General features: G+C 46.8%; 1 protein-coding gene across 1 annotated transcript in view; it reads right to left on the minus strand.

Annotated features, from left to right (window-relative positions):
* SEMA3A (semaphorin 3A) overlaps positions 1-15,426 on the minus strand; it is a 140,724-nt gene that overhangs the window by 36,836 nt on the left and 88,462 nt on the right. Inside the window, exon 5 of the mRNA XM_026713110.2 lies at positions 2,845-2,938. Coding sequence (XP_026568895.1) covers positions 2,845-2,938 — 94 coding nt within the window. The remainder of the gene's footprint in view (positions 1-2,844; positions 2,939-15,426) is intronic.

Raw genomic sequence — 15,426 nt, forward strand, 5'->3', positions numbered from 1 at the left:
ACAGGCGCTTTAGAAAAATTCCCCTGCCCCTGTGGCTGGATTGGAGATTTTAAAGGTTTTATTGGAAAATGCAAACAGAGACATTGGCATGCAAACAGTAGTGGTGCCTTCCACGGCCCATCAATAATAAATGGCAGCTAAACAAGGCCTCCTAGCCATTTATTTCTCATCCCAAACTGGGGGTTTTATAGCACGGTTGAAATTAATGAAAATCAGTTGCAACTGCACCGAGGAACAGATATTTTGAATTAAATAAAAGCATTACAATTGCACTAATTATAACATATTTTTAAAAATACGTCTGCTCATTATATATTTTGAAAAGACTGCAGGGAACAAATCCGTGATTGCCTTCTCATGAACTTAAAAGCAAATAAACCTCTGCTGAAGCCCATCCAGCTGTTCCCTGAGACACACAGACGTGCCAAAGGGAGGCGTTGATAATCAAAGTGGGATTTTAATTAACTTCAAAATGTATCCCCAGATTACTGGCTGGAGAATTCTGGCCCTTGAAGTCCAGACGTCTTCAAGGTTGAGGAGGCAAGCTATTTGTTAAGGTTCATCATCTTCGCCTCTCTCTCTCTCGTAACTCTTTGCCTTTTTTAAAAAGAGGGAAATATTTCCAGTTTTTTAAGAAAATCAAAGCAGAAGGCCAGGCAACCACACTGCCGGATAAGTGTAAGTGCAGATGAAAAGCTAAACTCTGTGTACTTCACATGGCAAGGTGCCATAATGGGCTTTGTGCTGATTTTTGCCATCCCATTTTTTGTTCAAAGTCAATCTTGCCTGAGAAACCACACCACAAATCTTTGCTGCTCCAGGCGCTCAATTATACACCTGTCTTTAAAGGAGTTTCTCCCTCCTACCTCGAGTAAATCCAAGCTGCAAGTTAATGCAAAGGGAAGGGCTGTATTTTAAAAAGCTCCCCCTGGGTAGTTCCCACAAATCATTTAACCTCCTGAACGAAGGCAATCTGCTCCACGCTTCCCCGGTGTCGTTTTTAAAAGCATGAAGGATTTGTTAAGACACAGAATTATTTCCTTTTCTTAAGTGCCACATTAAAAAAAAGCAAGCCTGAAATCCTTTTCATCTTTCAAATAACATCTGGAGGAGAGATACTTCAACTTTCCTCCTGATGCTTAAATAGCATTCAACTATGACTCATTTCTGAATTTCCTGTGCCTTCATGGTAACCTCGTACCGGTTGGCACTGGGCGCTCTCTTCCCACTTCCCTCTTAGAGGCTCCAGATCACAGCCGGCCTTTCCAGCATGGAGGCAGTCAAGATCCTTACAGAGGGAAAGGAGACCCAAGGAGGCCCACGGCCTTAGGTCAGCCTGTGAAAAGCAACTTTCTGTTCGCCATTGCGAGCAGGGAGCTGGATGACAGGCAGTCCTTGGCTCATGGCAACAATTTCCCTTGTTAAGTGATGCAATCCTAAAGCATGAGCGCATCATTTGGCACTGTTTAGTGATGGCAGTTCCTGGTTGCTGTTCTTAATCGAATCCCAGGGTTGTCAGGTAAGGCCTCCAGAATGACTTGCCTGCCGAAGTTGTGGGTGCTCCAACACTGGAGGAAGAGATTGGGCAAGGGATTGAAATGGTAGAGGGTCTCTGAGCAGGGGGCTGGACTAGAAGACCTCCAACTCTGTTTTTCTGCTATTCTGAGGCAACAGCCTGCCAGCTCCCCAGAACCAAAGACAGTGGGAGGCCGGCAGGAGCTGGCAAGTCGCAGGTGGTTTGCAAGCAAGCTGCCAAGGAGGCAAGAGGCCACGGAGGGCTGGCGAAGGGCACCCCTGTGTTCTTGTCTCAGCAACGGTAAGGACCGATCCAGTTCAAGGCGGAAGACGTCCTGAAGGCTCCCATCCAAGTACCAACCAGTTCTGATCCTGCTTAGCTTTTCAAGTTCAGCCAACTTTGAAGAGGAGCTGCCACCTAGGTGGGCTTAGAAGAAAACAGCCATGATGAACTAAAGTAAAGCTCTAGGCTGGGAACCAGCAGGGTGAAGTTGAACTTCCAAGCCCAGGTTTCTGATTGACAGGGTAGCTTAGTGCTCTCTGTTCCTGGGAAGTTGGAGGCAGCTGTGAGGGAGCCAAAGAGGACGTGACGCAGCTGGCAGTTAGTACTGGAGCCTCCAGCATGGGCTATATCTGTAAACACTATGTTGCCTAAAAGGGCCTAAGAGGTGCAAAGCTCTGCAGGATGGCTGCTCACACACTAGTTCAAACAGAGGATAACATTTGCACCCCATGATAAGGAACACGCGCTCATCTGCAGAAACCACCGATTGCTGTGGTGGTTGCATTGCATGTTTTAATTGGCAGCACAGGGCAGCTGAGGAATACGGCAGCCCAGCTCTCCCTGGGAAGACTCTAAGTCCAGGACACAGAGCCTTCTTCAGAACCTGCCTAAGATCCTCCCTTCTCCTTGCCGTTTTTATCCATCAAAAGGCACTTGAGCATTGATGTGGTCTCCAGGCCAGGGGCTCCAACCTCGGTAGCTGGCTGAGGAACTCTGGGAGTTGAAGTCCACAAGTTTTAAAGGGGCCAAGGTTGGAGACCCCTGCTCCAGGCACCCATCTATTCTCCAGTACATGCATGTAGCAGAAAGGCATTTACTTCTCTTTTTTTAACCCAACCTCAGATCTTGAAGGGGCTGCGAATGATCTGGTTTGTCTTCAGACACTGGATGTAAATCAAACTCATTTGTCCCTGTCCCAAAATCTGAAATCTGAATCAGATCAGAGCTGTCTTGCACCAACTGGGCCCAATAATTTGAAGGAACAGAGGTAGAAGTTTTGGATTGTGTTCGTGTGTGTGTGTTTAAAACTACTTTATACTACTTACCTATTAAAAGAGAAGCTGTCAGAAGTTTGGGGTCATAAGGGCTTTTTCCTCTCCCGTTTTCAAAATGTGAATCTTCTAGCTTGAAAATGTTGTCCTGTTGAGAAGAAGGGAGAAGCCAATAATTGAGCTTAGCAGACTGCTTACTGGAGATGTATAACTTATAAAAACATTTGTGCATTTATTTTTAATCCACCAGATAGCTATTGTTATTTTTCTTTCTTATTCTTTCTTTCTCATTTGATGTATAATGTACTAGATAACAAAGCAAACATGACTTCATAAAACTTGGTGAATTGCATTTGGTGGACTAAGAGACATCTTTCTATTCCTTTTTAATTCTCTGTGAAACCTAAGACTCTTTTCTTGCGTGTTTTTGCAAAGTGTTTTTTAAGTTTCTGTGAAGCAGCCCTTCTTATATTGCTTTCATCATCAGTTAGGTTTGATGTGTCTTCAAACTCTTTTTAGGGACTTTTCGATATCTACGCAATTGCGCTAATGTGTCTATATCAGAAACGCATGTCTTTATTTCAAGGCCAGTCCTGCTTTTGAGGCCCAGGGTTGGGCGATGGAAAAGAAAAGTGAGAGGGAACTGGGGAGCCACTTTGGATCCCCTCAGAGCAGCCTACCTCATATGGTTGATGTGAGTGGTAGAAAAGGAAAGGAAATCCCCCTTGCAACTCACCAATTTTTACAAACAAATTTGAAGACACTCAGGGGGCACAACTCCAATAATGTGAAATGCCAAGATCCTCTTTGGGGCAAGGCGTGACTGAAGATGACGGAAGGCATGAAGAGGACGCAACAAGAGAGGAATGGGACCAAGACCTGGGGAGGTCCGGGTGCCCCTCTTGCAGGTGCGACCCTGTCACACCTCCATCCCTACTTCCACTGTCACAAGGCAAGAGGGACACCGGGATGGGGAATGAAGGGAAGAGCAGCAAAGGCGTCGAGGGGCTTGGAGGTGAATCCTATGAAGGTGAGAGGGAAGAATTGGCCATGTTTATATTGAAGAAGGCACAAAATCAGCCTTTCCGTCCTTACAGGGAGGGCTCTTACAGGGCAGAGCCAGTGGATTCATTCTCCCAGCATTTATAGAGAGAGATCCACACTCAAAATAAGGAGAAATACAGAAAAAAATATTTTTGCATACAGAAAAAATAGATCTACAGAGAACACTAGAGCCATCACTCTTCACGCTGCTCTGACTCATCTAGAACAGCGGGGGGCTATGGGAGGATGCTTTTTGTGGATTTTTAGTTCTGCGTTTAACACAATTCTTCCACGCAGACTAGTTCTAAACTTCTGGACCTTGGTGTTATGTCCTGAGGACTCAAGGAGTTCTCACTCAGGTCCACTCACTTTGTGTGGGCGTTATTCCCCCATTCCCATTGGTCAGTTCTCCCCAGCAGCCAGCTATAAAAGCAGGCTGCGGGGTCCAACTGGCTGCTGATTGCTGCGAGCCAGTTCCAGGCTTGGCAAGCACGGTCAGCCCTTTATTTGTAAAATAAAGTACTGTTGCACTCATGCTCTGGTTCAGCCTCTCATTGCTCAAACTGGCGACGAGGATGGGATGGCTACCAGAAGCACCTTGCAACCGCTGAGTCACTAGCCACCGATCTACAGCCCAGAGAGAGCGATCGGCTGGCAACAAGGGAAACGCTGATCCGCAGCCAGAGAGAGCGGTCAGCTAGCGAAACGAGCAATCAAAAAGAGCAAACGCAGATCCGCAGCCAGAGAAAGCGGTCTGAGTCAAATAGTTAGAAGCGTCTGTAGCCGCTTGTTAGCCTTGCTACGGGGAAAGTGAAGCGCTGCGAGCCGCAGCCGCTCTGCATTTGGCGCGAAATTCAAACGGGTGTCATTTGAATTTCGAGCCAGTAGGAATCACAGCACAGCGCTGTAGAGAGTCACTAACGCCCACTTTTTTTTTTGGCGCGAATCAAGACACCTCCAACGGCTAGCAGCCAACGTGGTAACCCAGAGAGAGAGAAAGAGAGGGTAGCAAAAACCTCTCCAGAGCTGATATCACTAGTAACTCACGGCGTTCGTAGTCCCAGAGAGATTTCTCCCCGCAGGTAGCCCAGCCGTTCCAGCACCATGAGTTCCAATCCAGTATTCCCGGCGTTTAAACCAGACGAAGAGAAGTGGGAATCGTATAAGAACCGTTTCAATCATTACATCGATGCGGTCGGCCTGTCGGATGCGGGAGAGCATCGGAAAAAATCCTATTTCCTAATCTACTGCGGAGCCACCGTTTACGATACCGCTGCAGCACTCGTGGCGCCGAGAGAATTAAAAAACGTTCCGTGGTCCGAGTTGCTTGAGATCCTCACAAACCACTACGCTCCCAGGCCTTCACAAATCGCCAGGAGGTTCACGTTCCGAATGAGGAAGCAATCAAGTAAGGAGACCATCAACCAATATATGGCCGCCTCAGAACAGCAGCCCTGCACTGCGGGTTTGGAACATACCTGGAGGACATGCTCCTCGATCAATTGGTTTGTGGGGTCAAGGATCTCAACCTACAGAGCGACTGCTAGCTAAAAAGACCTCAACCTCGCGCAAGCGGTAGAGGAGGCCCTAGCAGCCGAGCTAGCAACGAACTCAGCCACCGAAATTCAGGGCCCAAGCGCCAAGCTAGCAGCGTTCCCAGTCCATTCCGAAGAGGTGGAAGCGGAGGAAGGCCACAACGATGAGAACGATGTCCATCGCCTCACCAATGACAGACGGTGCAGGTAGGGGCCAAACAAGAATACACCGGTCCACCCAAGCACATCACCCTGTGCCTAGCCTGTGGGGATCACATCAAAGGGCCACCTGCAAGTTTAAAGGAGCCGTTTGCAACAACTGCCATAAGAGGGGGCACATTGCGAGAGTCTGCCAAGCCCCCAAAGCGCTGCACAAAGACCCCCGTCCTCGCACTCGGGACCACAGAGGCAAGTATTAAACTGTCGCACGCACCGCCTTGCCAGGCGTACTTGCCACTCTGTTAGTAAAATTTCTCTCTCCGTTTCCCTAGAAGGTAAACCGTGCCACATGGAGGTTGACACAGGGTCAGCGCTCTCAATAATCTCGTGGAACACCCTCAAGAGACTCCACCCCAGCCTATCTACTACCCGGCTTCAGAGATGCCAGTTCGGTCTGAAGGACTACCAGGGGAAGGCCATTCCCGTGATCGGCAGAGGCAAGTTCTTTGTCAGTTTTAGAGCTTTTAAAGGCCACCTACCTCTAGTGGTAGTTAACGGCAATCTACCCACCTTATTGGGGCTCGATTGGTTTCCCCACCTCGGCCTAGGGTTAACAGGAGTCCATGCTGTCTCAACCTCAGACACTGACTCCTTATTCGCTGACTACGCAGATGTGTTCAGCGAGGAGCTGGGGTGTTATAATGGAACCCCATCTCGTTCACCGTTGACCCCCAGGCAGTCCCAATCAGATTAAAACCACGTGAGAGTTCCATTTGCTATTAGACCAAAACTAGACGCTGAATTGGATAAACTACTAAAACAAGGGGTCATTGAGCCAACAGATTTCGCCAAGTGGGAGACGCCCATTGTCACACCCCTCAAAAAAGATGGTAGCCTGAGAATTTGCTCGGACTACAAGACAACAATCAATAAATATTTACAAGTTAGCGCCTACCCGTGCCCGTCATTCAGCACTTATTGCACACATTCGAACCGGGCAGTATTTTTGCTAAATTGGACATGTCTCAAGCATATCAACAGTTCCCTGTTGATAACCAAACAGCGAACTTCAGACCATCGTCACTCACAGGGTGCCTTCCGATGCAAGCGTCTCCAATTTGGCGTAAGTGTTGCCCCGGGTATTTTTCAATCCCTCATGGAGCGGATTTTACAGGGCCTCCCTGGTGTAGTACCCTACTTCGACGACATCTTGGTCTCGGCCAGGGACAGACCCCAACTCTTCCAGAGAGTGCGAGCAGTGTTAGAGAGGTTCAGACAGCATGGCCTCAAGTTAAAAAAAGAAAAATGCGCCATTGCCACTAGACAGGTGGACTTTCTGGGTTATAAAATTGACGCCTCTGGCATTCACCCCTGGAGTCCAAGGTCAGGGCGATCCACGAAGCTCCCACACCGACCTCCAAAACGGAGCTACAAGCTTTCTTGGGACTCCTAAACTTTTATGCATCCTTTTGCCCCATAAAGCCTCAGTAGCCGAACCCCTACACAGATTACTAGACAAAAAGTCACCGTGGCACTGGGGGCACAAAGAAGACCAGGCGTTTAACGCCGTCAAATCACTACTTACGTCAGAGGCAGTGCTCATCCAATTCGACCCCAACCTTCCTTTAGTACTGGCAGCAGACGCATCCCCTTTTGGAATTGGGGCGGTCCTTAGTCACCGACTCGCCAATGGCGCCGAGGCCCCCATCGCCTTTTTCTCCAGGGACGCTCTCGGCCACGGAGCGAAATTACAGCCAAATAGACAAGGAAGCCCTAGCAGCTGTTGCAGCCGTGAAAAAGTTTCACGAATTCCTTTTGGCCACTTCTTGAACTGGTCACCGACCATAAGCCCCTCCTGGGCCTACTGGCCGGCGACAAACAGACACCTCAAGTCCTCTCCCCTCGGATGACAAGGTGGGGCGCTTTTCCTAGCGGCCTACTCATACAAACTTATCCACCGCCCGGGCAAAACTCTATCCCACGCTGACGCGCTCAGTCGCTGCCCTTACCCGCTCCGGCTGAAGACCCAGCTCCTGTCAATGCCATTTTTGAAATCACCCAGTTGGACCTGCCCATCACCGCCCTTGACATCGCCGCCAAAACCAAGGCAGACCAAACGCTCGCCCAGGTGCTCGACTGGGTGAGGAGGGTGGCCGGGAGGCAATGTTGATAACAAATTCGCACCCTTTAAGACTTGCATGCAGGAGCTGTCCAGTTTGCAGGGTTGTCTACTGTGGGGCACTCGAGTGGTCATCCCGACCTCGCTGCGTACCCGAGTCCTGGAAGCGTTGCACGAGGGACACCCGGCATTGTGAGAATGAAGGCGTTGGCACGCAGCTACGTGTGGTGGCCGGGTCTAGACGAGGACATTGTCAATTGGGTAAGTTCCTGCAGCATTTGCCAGGAATCCCATCCTGCTCCCCCATCGCCACCCCTACCAGATGGGAGCGCCAGCGCCCCTTGGTCTAGAATCCATATCGATCTGGCCGGCCCCGTGCATGGAAAGATGTTCCTAGTGGTCGTGGACACTTATTCCAAGTGGATAGACGTGGCGCAGCTATCCACGACCACCACACTAGCAATCACCAACGTGTTAACGCGCCTGTTCGTTACACATGGACTACCCGACTCCTTGGTCTCCGATAATGGCCCACAGTTCGCATCAGTAGAATTCAGCCGTTTTGCAGCCAACCTAGGCATTCGCCACATTTTCACAGCCCCATTTCACCCTGCGAGTAATGGGTTGGCTGAAAGGGCCGTCAGGACCACCAAAGAGGCCCTCGCTAGGTTTGGCAGAGATGACTGGCACCACAAACTCTCACGGTTCCTGATGAGCCAGCACTCAACCCCCTGTGCAGTCACCAATAAGTCCCCAGCGGAACTTCTGATGGGCCGGCGCCTGAGGACTGTATTAGATAGACTGCACCCACAATACTGCCCTGACTCTCCCTCGCTTCCACTTCGGGGTTAGACATTTTATGTTACAGGAGCCGATATTCGCAAGGAATTTCGCTGGGGACCCACTTTGGATTCCGGGCGAGGTCATCGCTGTCACCGGGCCGAGATCATATAGAGTCAGGCTGGAGGATGGTCGTGTCTGGAGGAGACACATAGACCAACTCAGAAGGCGCCTCAGCAACCTCGCAAACAAGAATCCAGAGTCTCCAGTCGAAGGGGAACCGTCCCATCCGCCACCCAGCCACACCGCACCCAGTGACCAGTCTGCGCCAGCGTCGTTCCGGTCAGCCCAAACTCGGACAACAGCACCCAGAGAGTTGATCAACCGGATCCAACCCACGAGAGTTTGACTCCAGAAACCAACCCGGTGGTTTCCGAGGATGCCCAGTCCAGAGAGAGTGTTGGCGACACTATGCCAGCTCAACCGTCACAGACTGATACCGAACAGTCAGACAATGTTCCCGAGTTGCGCCGCTCCGGGCGCCAACACAAACCCCCCATCTACCTCAAGGACTATGCGTGTTCGCATCTGGGGGGAAGGGGTGTTATGTCCTGAGGACTCAAGGAGTTCTCACTCAGGTCCACTCACTTTGTGTGGGCGTTATTCCCCCCATTCCCATTGGTCAGTTCTCCCCAGCAGCCAGCTATAAAAGCAGGCTGCGGGGTCCAACTGGCTGCTGATTGCTGCGAGCCAGTTCCAGGCTTGGCAAGCACGGTCAGCCCTTTATTTGTAAAATAAAGTACTGTTGCACTCATGCTCTGGTTCAGCTTCTCATTGCTCAAACTTAACACTTGGGCTTTCTCATTCAATCTGCCTTTGGATTATGGATCACTCACAGAGGGTCAGATTAGGTCATGATACCTCATCAGCCCTTATTCTTAACACTGGTACACCACAGGGCTGTGTGTCGAGTCCCTTACTCTATATTCTTTATGTGCACGACTGCATTCCCATTCATGCTAGTAATACTATTGCTAAATTTGCAGATGATACAACAGTGGTGGGACTACTCTGCGGGGGGATGAGTCTGCCTACCGAGATGAGGTGGACTGGTTGCTTTCGTGGTGTGGAGACAATAACTTGGTCCTCAACACCAATAAGACCAAGGAGCTTATACTGGATTATAGAAGGAAGAGATCAGACCTCCAGCCCTTGTTTATCAATGGAGACCGAGTGGAGCAAGTGGCCAGTTTTAAGTTCCTGGGTGTTACCCTAAAAGAGGACCTGACCTGGGGTGCTCACATTGCAGCCCTGGTCAAAAGGGCCCAGCAGAGATTATACTACCTAAGGCTTCTCAGGAAACAACGACTGAATGAAAAACTGCTGGTGACCTTCTACTGCTGCACCATAGAGAGTATTTTAACTTGCTGCACCTGTGTAGGGTTTGCCAATTGCACAGTGGCAGATAGGACAGCATTCCAGAGAGTTAATGTCATTGCCTAGAGGATCCTGGGTTGCCCTCTCCCCTCTTTGGAAGAGATTTATAGCCCTCAATGCCTTAAGAAAGTTCAAAACATCCTCAAAGATCCATCTCATCCTGGGCACCCATTTTTTGAACTATTACCATCTGGCAGACGGTACAGAATATTAAAAACAAGGACAAGTAGGCTGAAAAACAGCTTCTATCCCAGGGCAGTAGCTCTTTTGAATTCTGCTGTATAGTGCAGTGTTGGTGTGGTGTTGGGATTGAATGTGTGGAGGGTGAAGGATGTGTGTTGCTAAATTTGGAGACCTCTGGTCTAGACTTAGGAGGATCTCCAAACATGTTTATGAAGTATCTAACAAAATGAAATTCAATGTAGAGAAAAGTAAAGTCCTACACTTAGGCAAGAAAAACCCAAAGGACACATATAGACTGGGTGAAACCAGGCTCAATAGCAGTAACTGGGAGAGGGATCTTGGAGTCTTAGTGGACAACCAGTTAAATATGAGCCAGCAGTGTGCAGCCGCTGCCAAAAAAGCTAATGCAATCCTAAATTGCATTAACAGAGGGATACAATCAAGATCAAGTGAGGTACTAATACTGCTCTATAAAGCCTTAGTAAGACCACACCTAGAGTACTGCATCCAGTTCTGTTCACCACATTACAAAAAAGATGTTGAGACTCTAGAAAAAGTGCAGAGAAGAGCAACCAGGATGATGAGGGGACTGGAGACTAAAACATATGAAGAATGATTACAGGAACTGGGCCTGGCTAGCCTAGGGAAGAGAAAGACCAGGGGAAACAGGAGAGCATCTTCCAATATTTGAGGGAGGGGCTGCCCCAGAGAGGAGGAGGGCGTCAAGCTATTTTCCAAGGGACTCGAAGGCCAGACAAGGAATAATGGATGGAAACTGAACAAGGAGAAGTTCAACCTGGAAATAAGGAGAAACTTTCTGACAGTCAGAACAATCAACCAACGGAATAGACGTTGCCTTGTGGGAGCTTCATCACTGGAGGCTTTCAAGAAGAGATTGGACTGACATCTGTCAGAAATGGTGTAGGGTCTCCTGCTTGGGCGGGGGGTTGGACTAGATGGCCTACAAGGTCCCTTCCGACTCTGATTATCTATAGAAGTAAACATCTAAGAAACAAAAAAGCAGGGAAGGCACACATAGAATCCATGGGCCAAAATAAAAGGGCCAGATTAAAGAAATTTGAATGAGAAGAACCAACCAAAGGATCTGGGACACCTTAAAGAGCCAAGGAACATAAGGGTGGGACACAAAATACATCCATCGAGAGAAAAGCCTCAGATTAAAGGTTACAGGATGAAAAGAAACCAAACCAAACTAACAAAGCCTCTTTTAAAATCTCAAAGACTAGCAAAACTATTTTGGTTCAATGATTTTGTGGATTGGAATCAACTTCAGTAGATGAATCAAGTGCTTTGCTGAATTACAGCATAATTTTATATATCTATGTGGTTAGGGGCAAAGGATTTGCAATATTATTCATTTTCCTTCTCGTTCCTTTTTAAGGATCTTAAAATATATTATTCTCTTTTCTTCCTTAAGACTCATTTACACATTTGGTAAAATCACAGGACACCCCTGGGACCGTGGTCTATTTCAGGCCAGAGATAATAGATTGCGTTTTTGAATATTTCCTAGAAAAACAAGTTGGAATGAGTTACTAAAAGCTCTCTTGTGTGTATTTTTCCTCTCTTTCTCTCTGTATGTAAAAGATAAAAAAGAGATGGGGAAGCAAGGAAAAATGCAATGATGTCATCACAAAAATGGTAGAACTTTTATACTTGACAACTTTATCAGAAGTCATGACACAAATACACCACTGTACAATCTGGATGATAATGTCACAATGCACAACTTGTCACTGAGGCATCATCTTTTTTAGCTATACACCCCCCCACACCCCTACACCCCCCCACACACACATACACACACACACACACACACACCACTCACACTGATTGGAGGAGCAGAATTCGAGCTTTTGGCTGCATGGGAAAGGAAAAGTTGGTAAGTTTGTTAGTAAAGAAAATGTTTAGAGGAACAAAGAGGCACAAAGGTACAAACTTGCCTTATATTGCATCATCCCATTGGTTTATCGTACTGAACTTTCCCTAACTTGATATTCTACAAAGTAGTTGAAACTACATCTCCCAGAATTCCCAGCCAACTGGGTCGGACAACCTTTTACCCCTGACATCCACACTCTTTAAGTTATAGCCTTAGTGCTACCGTTCTTAATCACTGTCATCACTACAAATGTTCCCACTTTTCTTCTTCTGGAATAACCTTATGCCTTTCCCTTCCTTCCTTCTTTCCTTCCTTCCATACCAGCAACCAATCTTTAAGACCTGATGCTTATCATTCAGCACATAGTCAACATCCAACTTTATTTGATTAATAGCAACTTTATTTTTAAAGTTTTATATTTACCAACTGTATCTAACAGGGTTGAAGCAGCTGAAAGATCAGATGAAGTTCTAGTCAAAATTAAGAAAAATCAACGTTCTTTGAATTCTTCATGGGTCGGGCCACACCTAGGGTGTTAGATCCCAGAGACCACAGCATGACCTGATCACTGTCTTCAAGCAAAGGGCTGGACTGTGTTATGCAGAAACAATGTGGAGTTTCCCCAGAAGATGGAAGGAGGAAGAATGGAGTTAAATTACAAGGGCTTCAGTTTATCTGGACAGAAGCTGTAACATTAAGAGTAACGGAGCTGCCTTGAGAGGCGAGGGAGGGATTGAAAGACAGACCATAGGACCGGCTGCAGTAACATCTCCCTACATTGGCCCCAGGATTGGACTCCCAGGTCCTTAGAAGGAGCCTCTCCGAAGCTTCCGTATCACAGTTCTGCGAAATCCTGAACTACCCTTCCTGCTCACTCAGAAGCTGTTACCTATTTTATATGCTACCTATTTCCTGGAATACAAGAATATGGTTTCTAGTCTTGTTCAGCCTTGTCTCAATGAGAGCCTCACCACTGCACACACATGGATTTAATTTTGTAGTAAAATCTAGAAAAGAGTTTTTGTAGTTTAGTCAATTGCTCCTTGGGTAGTAAACTGAACAGGATTACTTGACTAAGAGGCAGGATGCCCAAAGTAGAAAACGTGGCTTATCTCCACTTGATAAGCCATTGAAATTGGGTGAGAACAATGATAGCTGGCACCCCTCAGCTAGACCACCATTCTGTCTGGCCAGGGCTTCCTTGCTCACCTTTGGGTTAGTAGGCAACTAAAAGCATTACATTAGTGATTGAACTGAGTGGACGTCGGTGCCAGAAAACTCCACTTAAGACAGAAAGCAAGAAAATATTTTCCAGGCTCTCAGATTAATCATTAAGGGACCTGTACTTCTAGATAGGATGTTTTGGAACGAATTGCTTCTAGTAGATCTCTGCAAGTTTTCGTAACATTTTGGCTCCTTTTAGAGCCATAAATGCCTTATGTCTTGATTCCAGAGTGTGCGCTTTAATACACTCAATACTCCTTTGGGACAAGGAGGGAGATGTGCTGTTCTTTGGCTCCTGGCCAGTTTTGGGGAGGGGGGCCGCTTGGGGAGAGGAAGGAGCTATGCTTGGGAAGCGGAGGGAGGACTTGGCAAGCGGAGCTGATGAATGGGCCCTCTGACCCAGCAGGAGGGATAACTCACCAATTGGTATAATCAAAATATTTGATTGGTTTGAAATATTTCTGAGTCGTCATCACATTTCTTAGAATGAAGTGCTTACATTTAGGAGATCGGATCAGAATAGAGGATCTCCTTCTCCTTGTACATGGATGCCCAAGGTGATCCCACAGAGGTGGAGTCCTCTAAAACTGCGGGGATGTCATGCTAGATTTGACTGATTACTAAGGACATCAAAAATGCCGTATCCCAGGCATCCCAGACATAAGATACCATCAAGAATATTGAACAATTCTCAGAGGACGCTGAGGATTGGAATCTCTTTCTGTAACAACATGCAGGCTTGTCATGTATAATCTATCACCTCCATTGCTTTCTGCTTCCACACAGGAAAAATCTCTGGAAAAATAAATGCTAGGCTGTAATGAAATGTCTGTTTTTTATGTGCAAGTTATTAAATAGATGGCAGATGCAAGCAATGAGATCTGCAATCATTTCTATGCCTGACTTATTAATCTTGTACTGTATTTTTCAAACTACATTTCGAGAATTTATAAAGTATAATTGTTTTACAGCGACTATTCTTATGTTAATCCTGCAGAATTGTAATGATTTTCAACTGTGATTCTAAACATTAATATCATTCTGTTCCTCTTTCACCCTTTAGATTTCCTGCAACCATTAGTTTAGTTTAATTTGCTACAGTCAAATAGACCAGCCTACAGAAGTTTTATTCAAAGATACAATCAACTTTCTCAAAAGGAGAAAACTTCCAAATGATCGTAAATCGTGCCTTTAAAATGTAGTTCTCCACCAGTATTAGATTAAGTCATGTTAACCAAATTTAGACATGCGGGATGGCTGATGGTGCAAATGTTGCCCTATGTTGCCCAGGTTTTGGATGGATAAAAAAAAATAAAATACAGGTTCCTTGTCTGATCACTTGGTTTTCTCTGAAAAATGGACAGGGCAGGAAGGATGTCATTAGTCATCAAGGACAACTCACGTGGCCAACTCGTCACAGAATAACTCTATGCAAGAGAATTCAACAAATGCAAAAGTTAAATGAATCTCAATGGTACCATGGCCAACAATAACAAAGAAAGTCAATCCAGAAAAACAAGAGTTACAAGAGATAAGTTGGCCGTGGTGAATTGTCATACCTGCCTGTGAGCGTCACTTCAGGTAAAACTTTCAACCAAAACTTTCAACCAGGCCAGTGAAATATCCCATGTCCTCTTTCGTGTGTGAAGCCTTCAGAAATCACACTGTGATTTCCCCTTGGTCTCCATCTCTTCCATAAGCTTAATGTACCTAAATTGTTCAGCTGTTCCTCATGGGTCTTCATTTTGAAACATCTCCTTCTTGACCTGGACTTGCTCCAGTGTATTGTTGTCTTTTTTCCAACTAGCGCTCAGAAGAGTAATTCCATCTCAATTCAAGGTGACACAGAATGGAGCAATTCTTTGCCAGGATTCATGGTCTCCATGGTTGTCCTAATGTATCACAACATAACCATTTGCTTCTTTAGGTGCCAAGTCCCACTGCTAAGCACATGGTCTTGCTAGAAGAATCCCAAGGATGTCGTTTTCACACATCCTTCTGTTCAGCCAGCTCTGCCCCATCCTAGCCCGTATCCTCTCCACATGCCTAACTTCACATTTCTCCTTGTAGATTCTGTCCTATCAGCCTGCCTTGTTCTTGTTTGAATAGTTCGTCTTCTTCTAAAATGTTGGCTCCCAGAATTGGGTCATCTGAAAGCTTGACCATTTTCCTTCCAACAAGCTTGTCTAGGTCTTTGATAAAAGTGTTGACCCTCACAGGATCCACAACAAAGCCTGAAAATGCACACGGCT

This window comes from Pseudonaja textilis, chromosome 5 (assembly GCF_049901715.1).
Source record: "Pseudonaja textilis isolate UNSWEBS1 chromosome 5, rPseTex1.2, whole genome shotgun sequence".
NCBI lineage: Eukaryota > Metazoa > Chordata > Lepidosauria > Squamata > Elapidae > Pseudonaja > Pseudonaja textilis.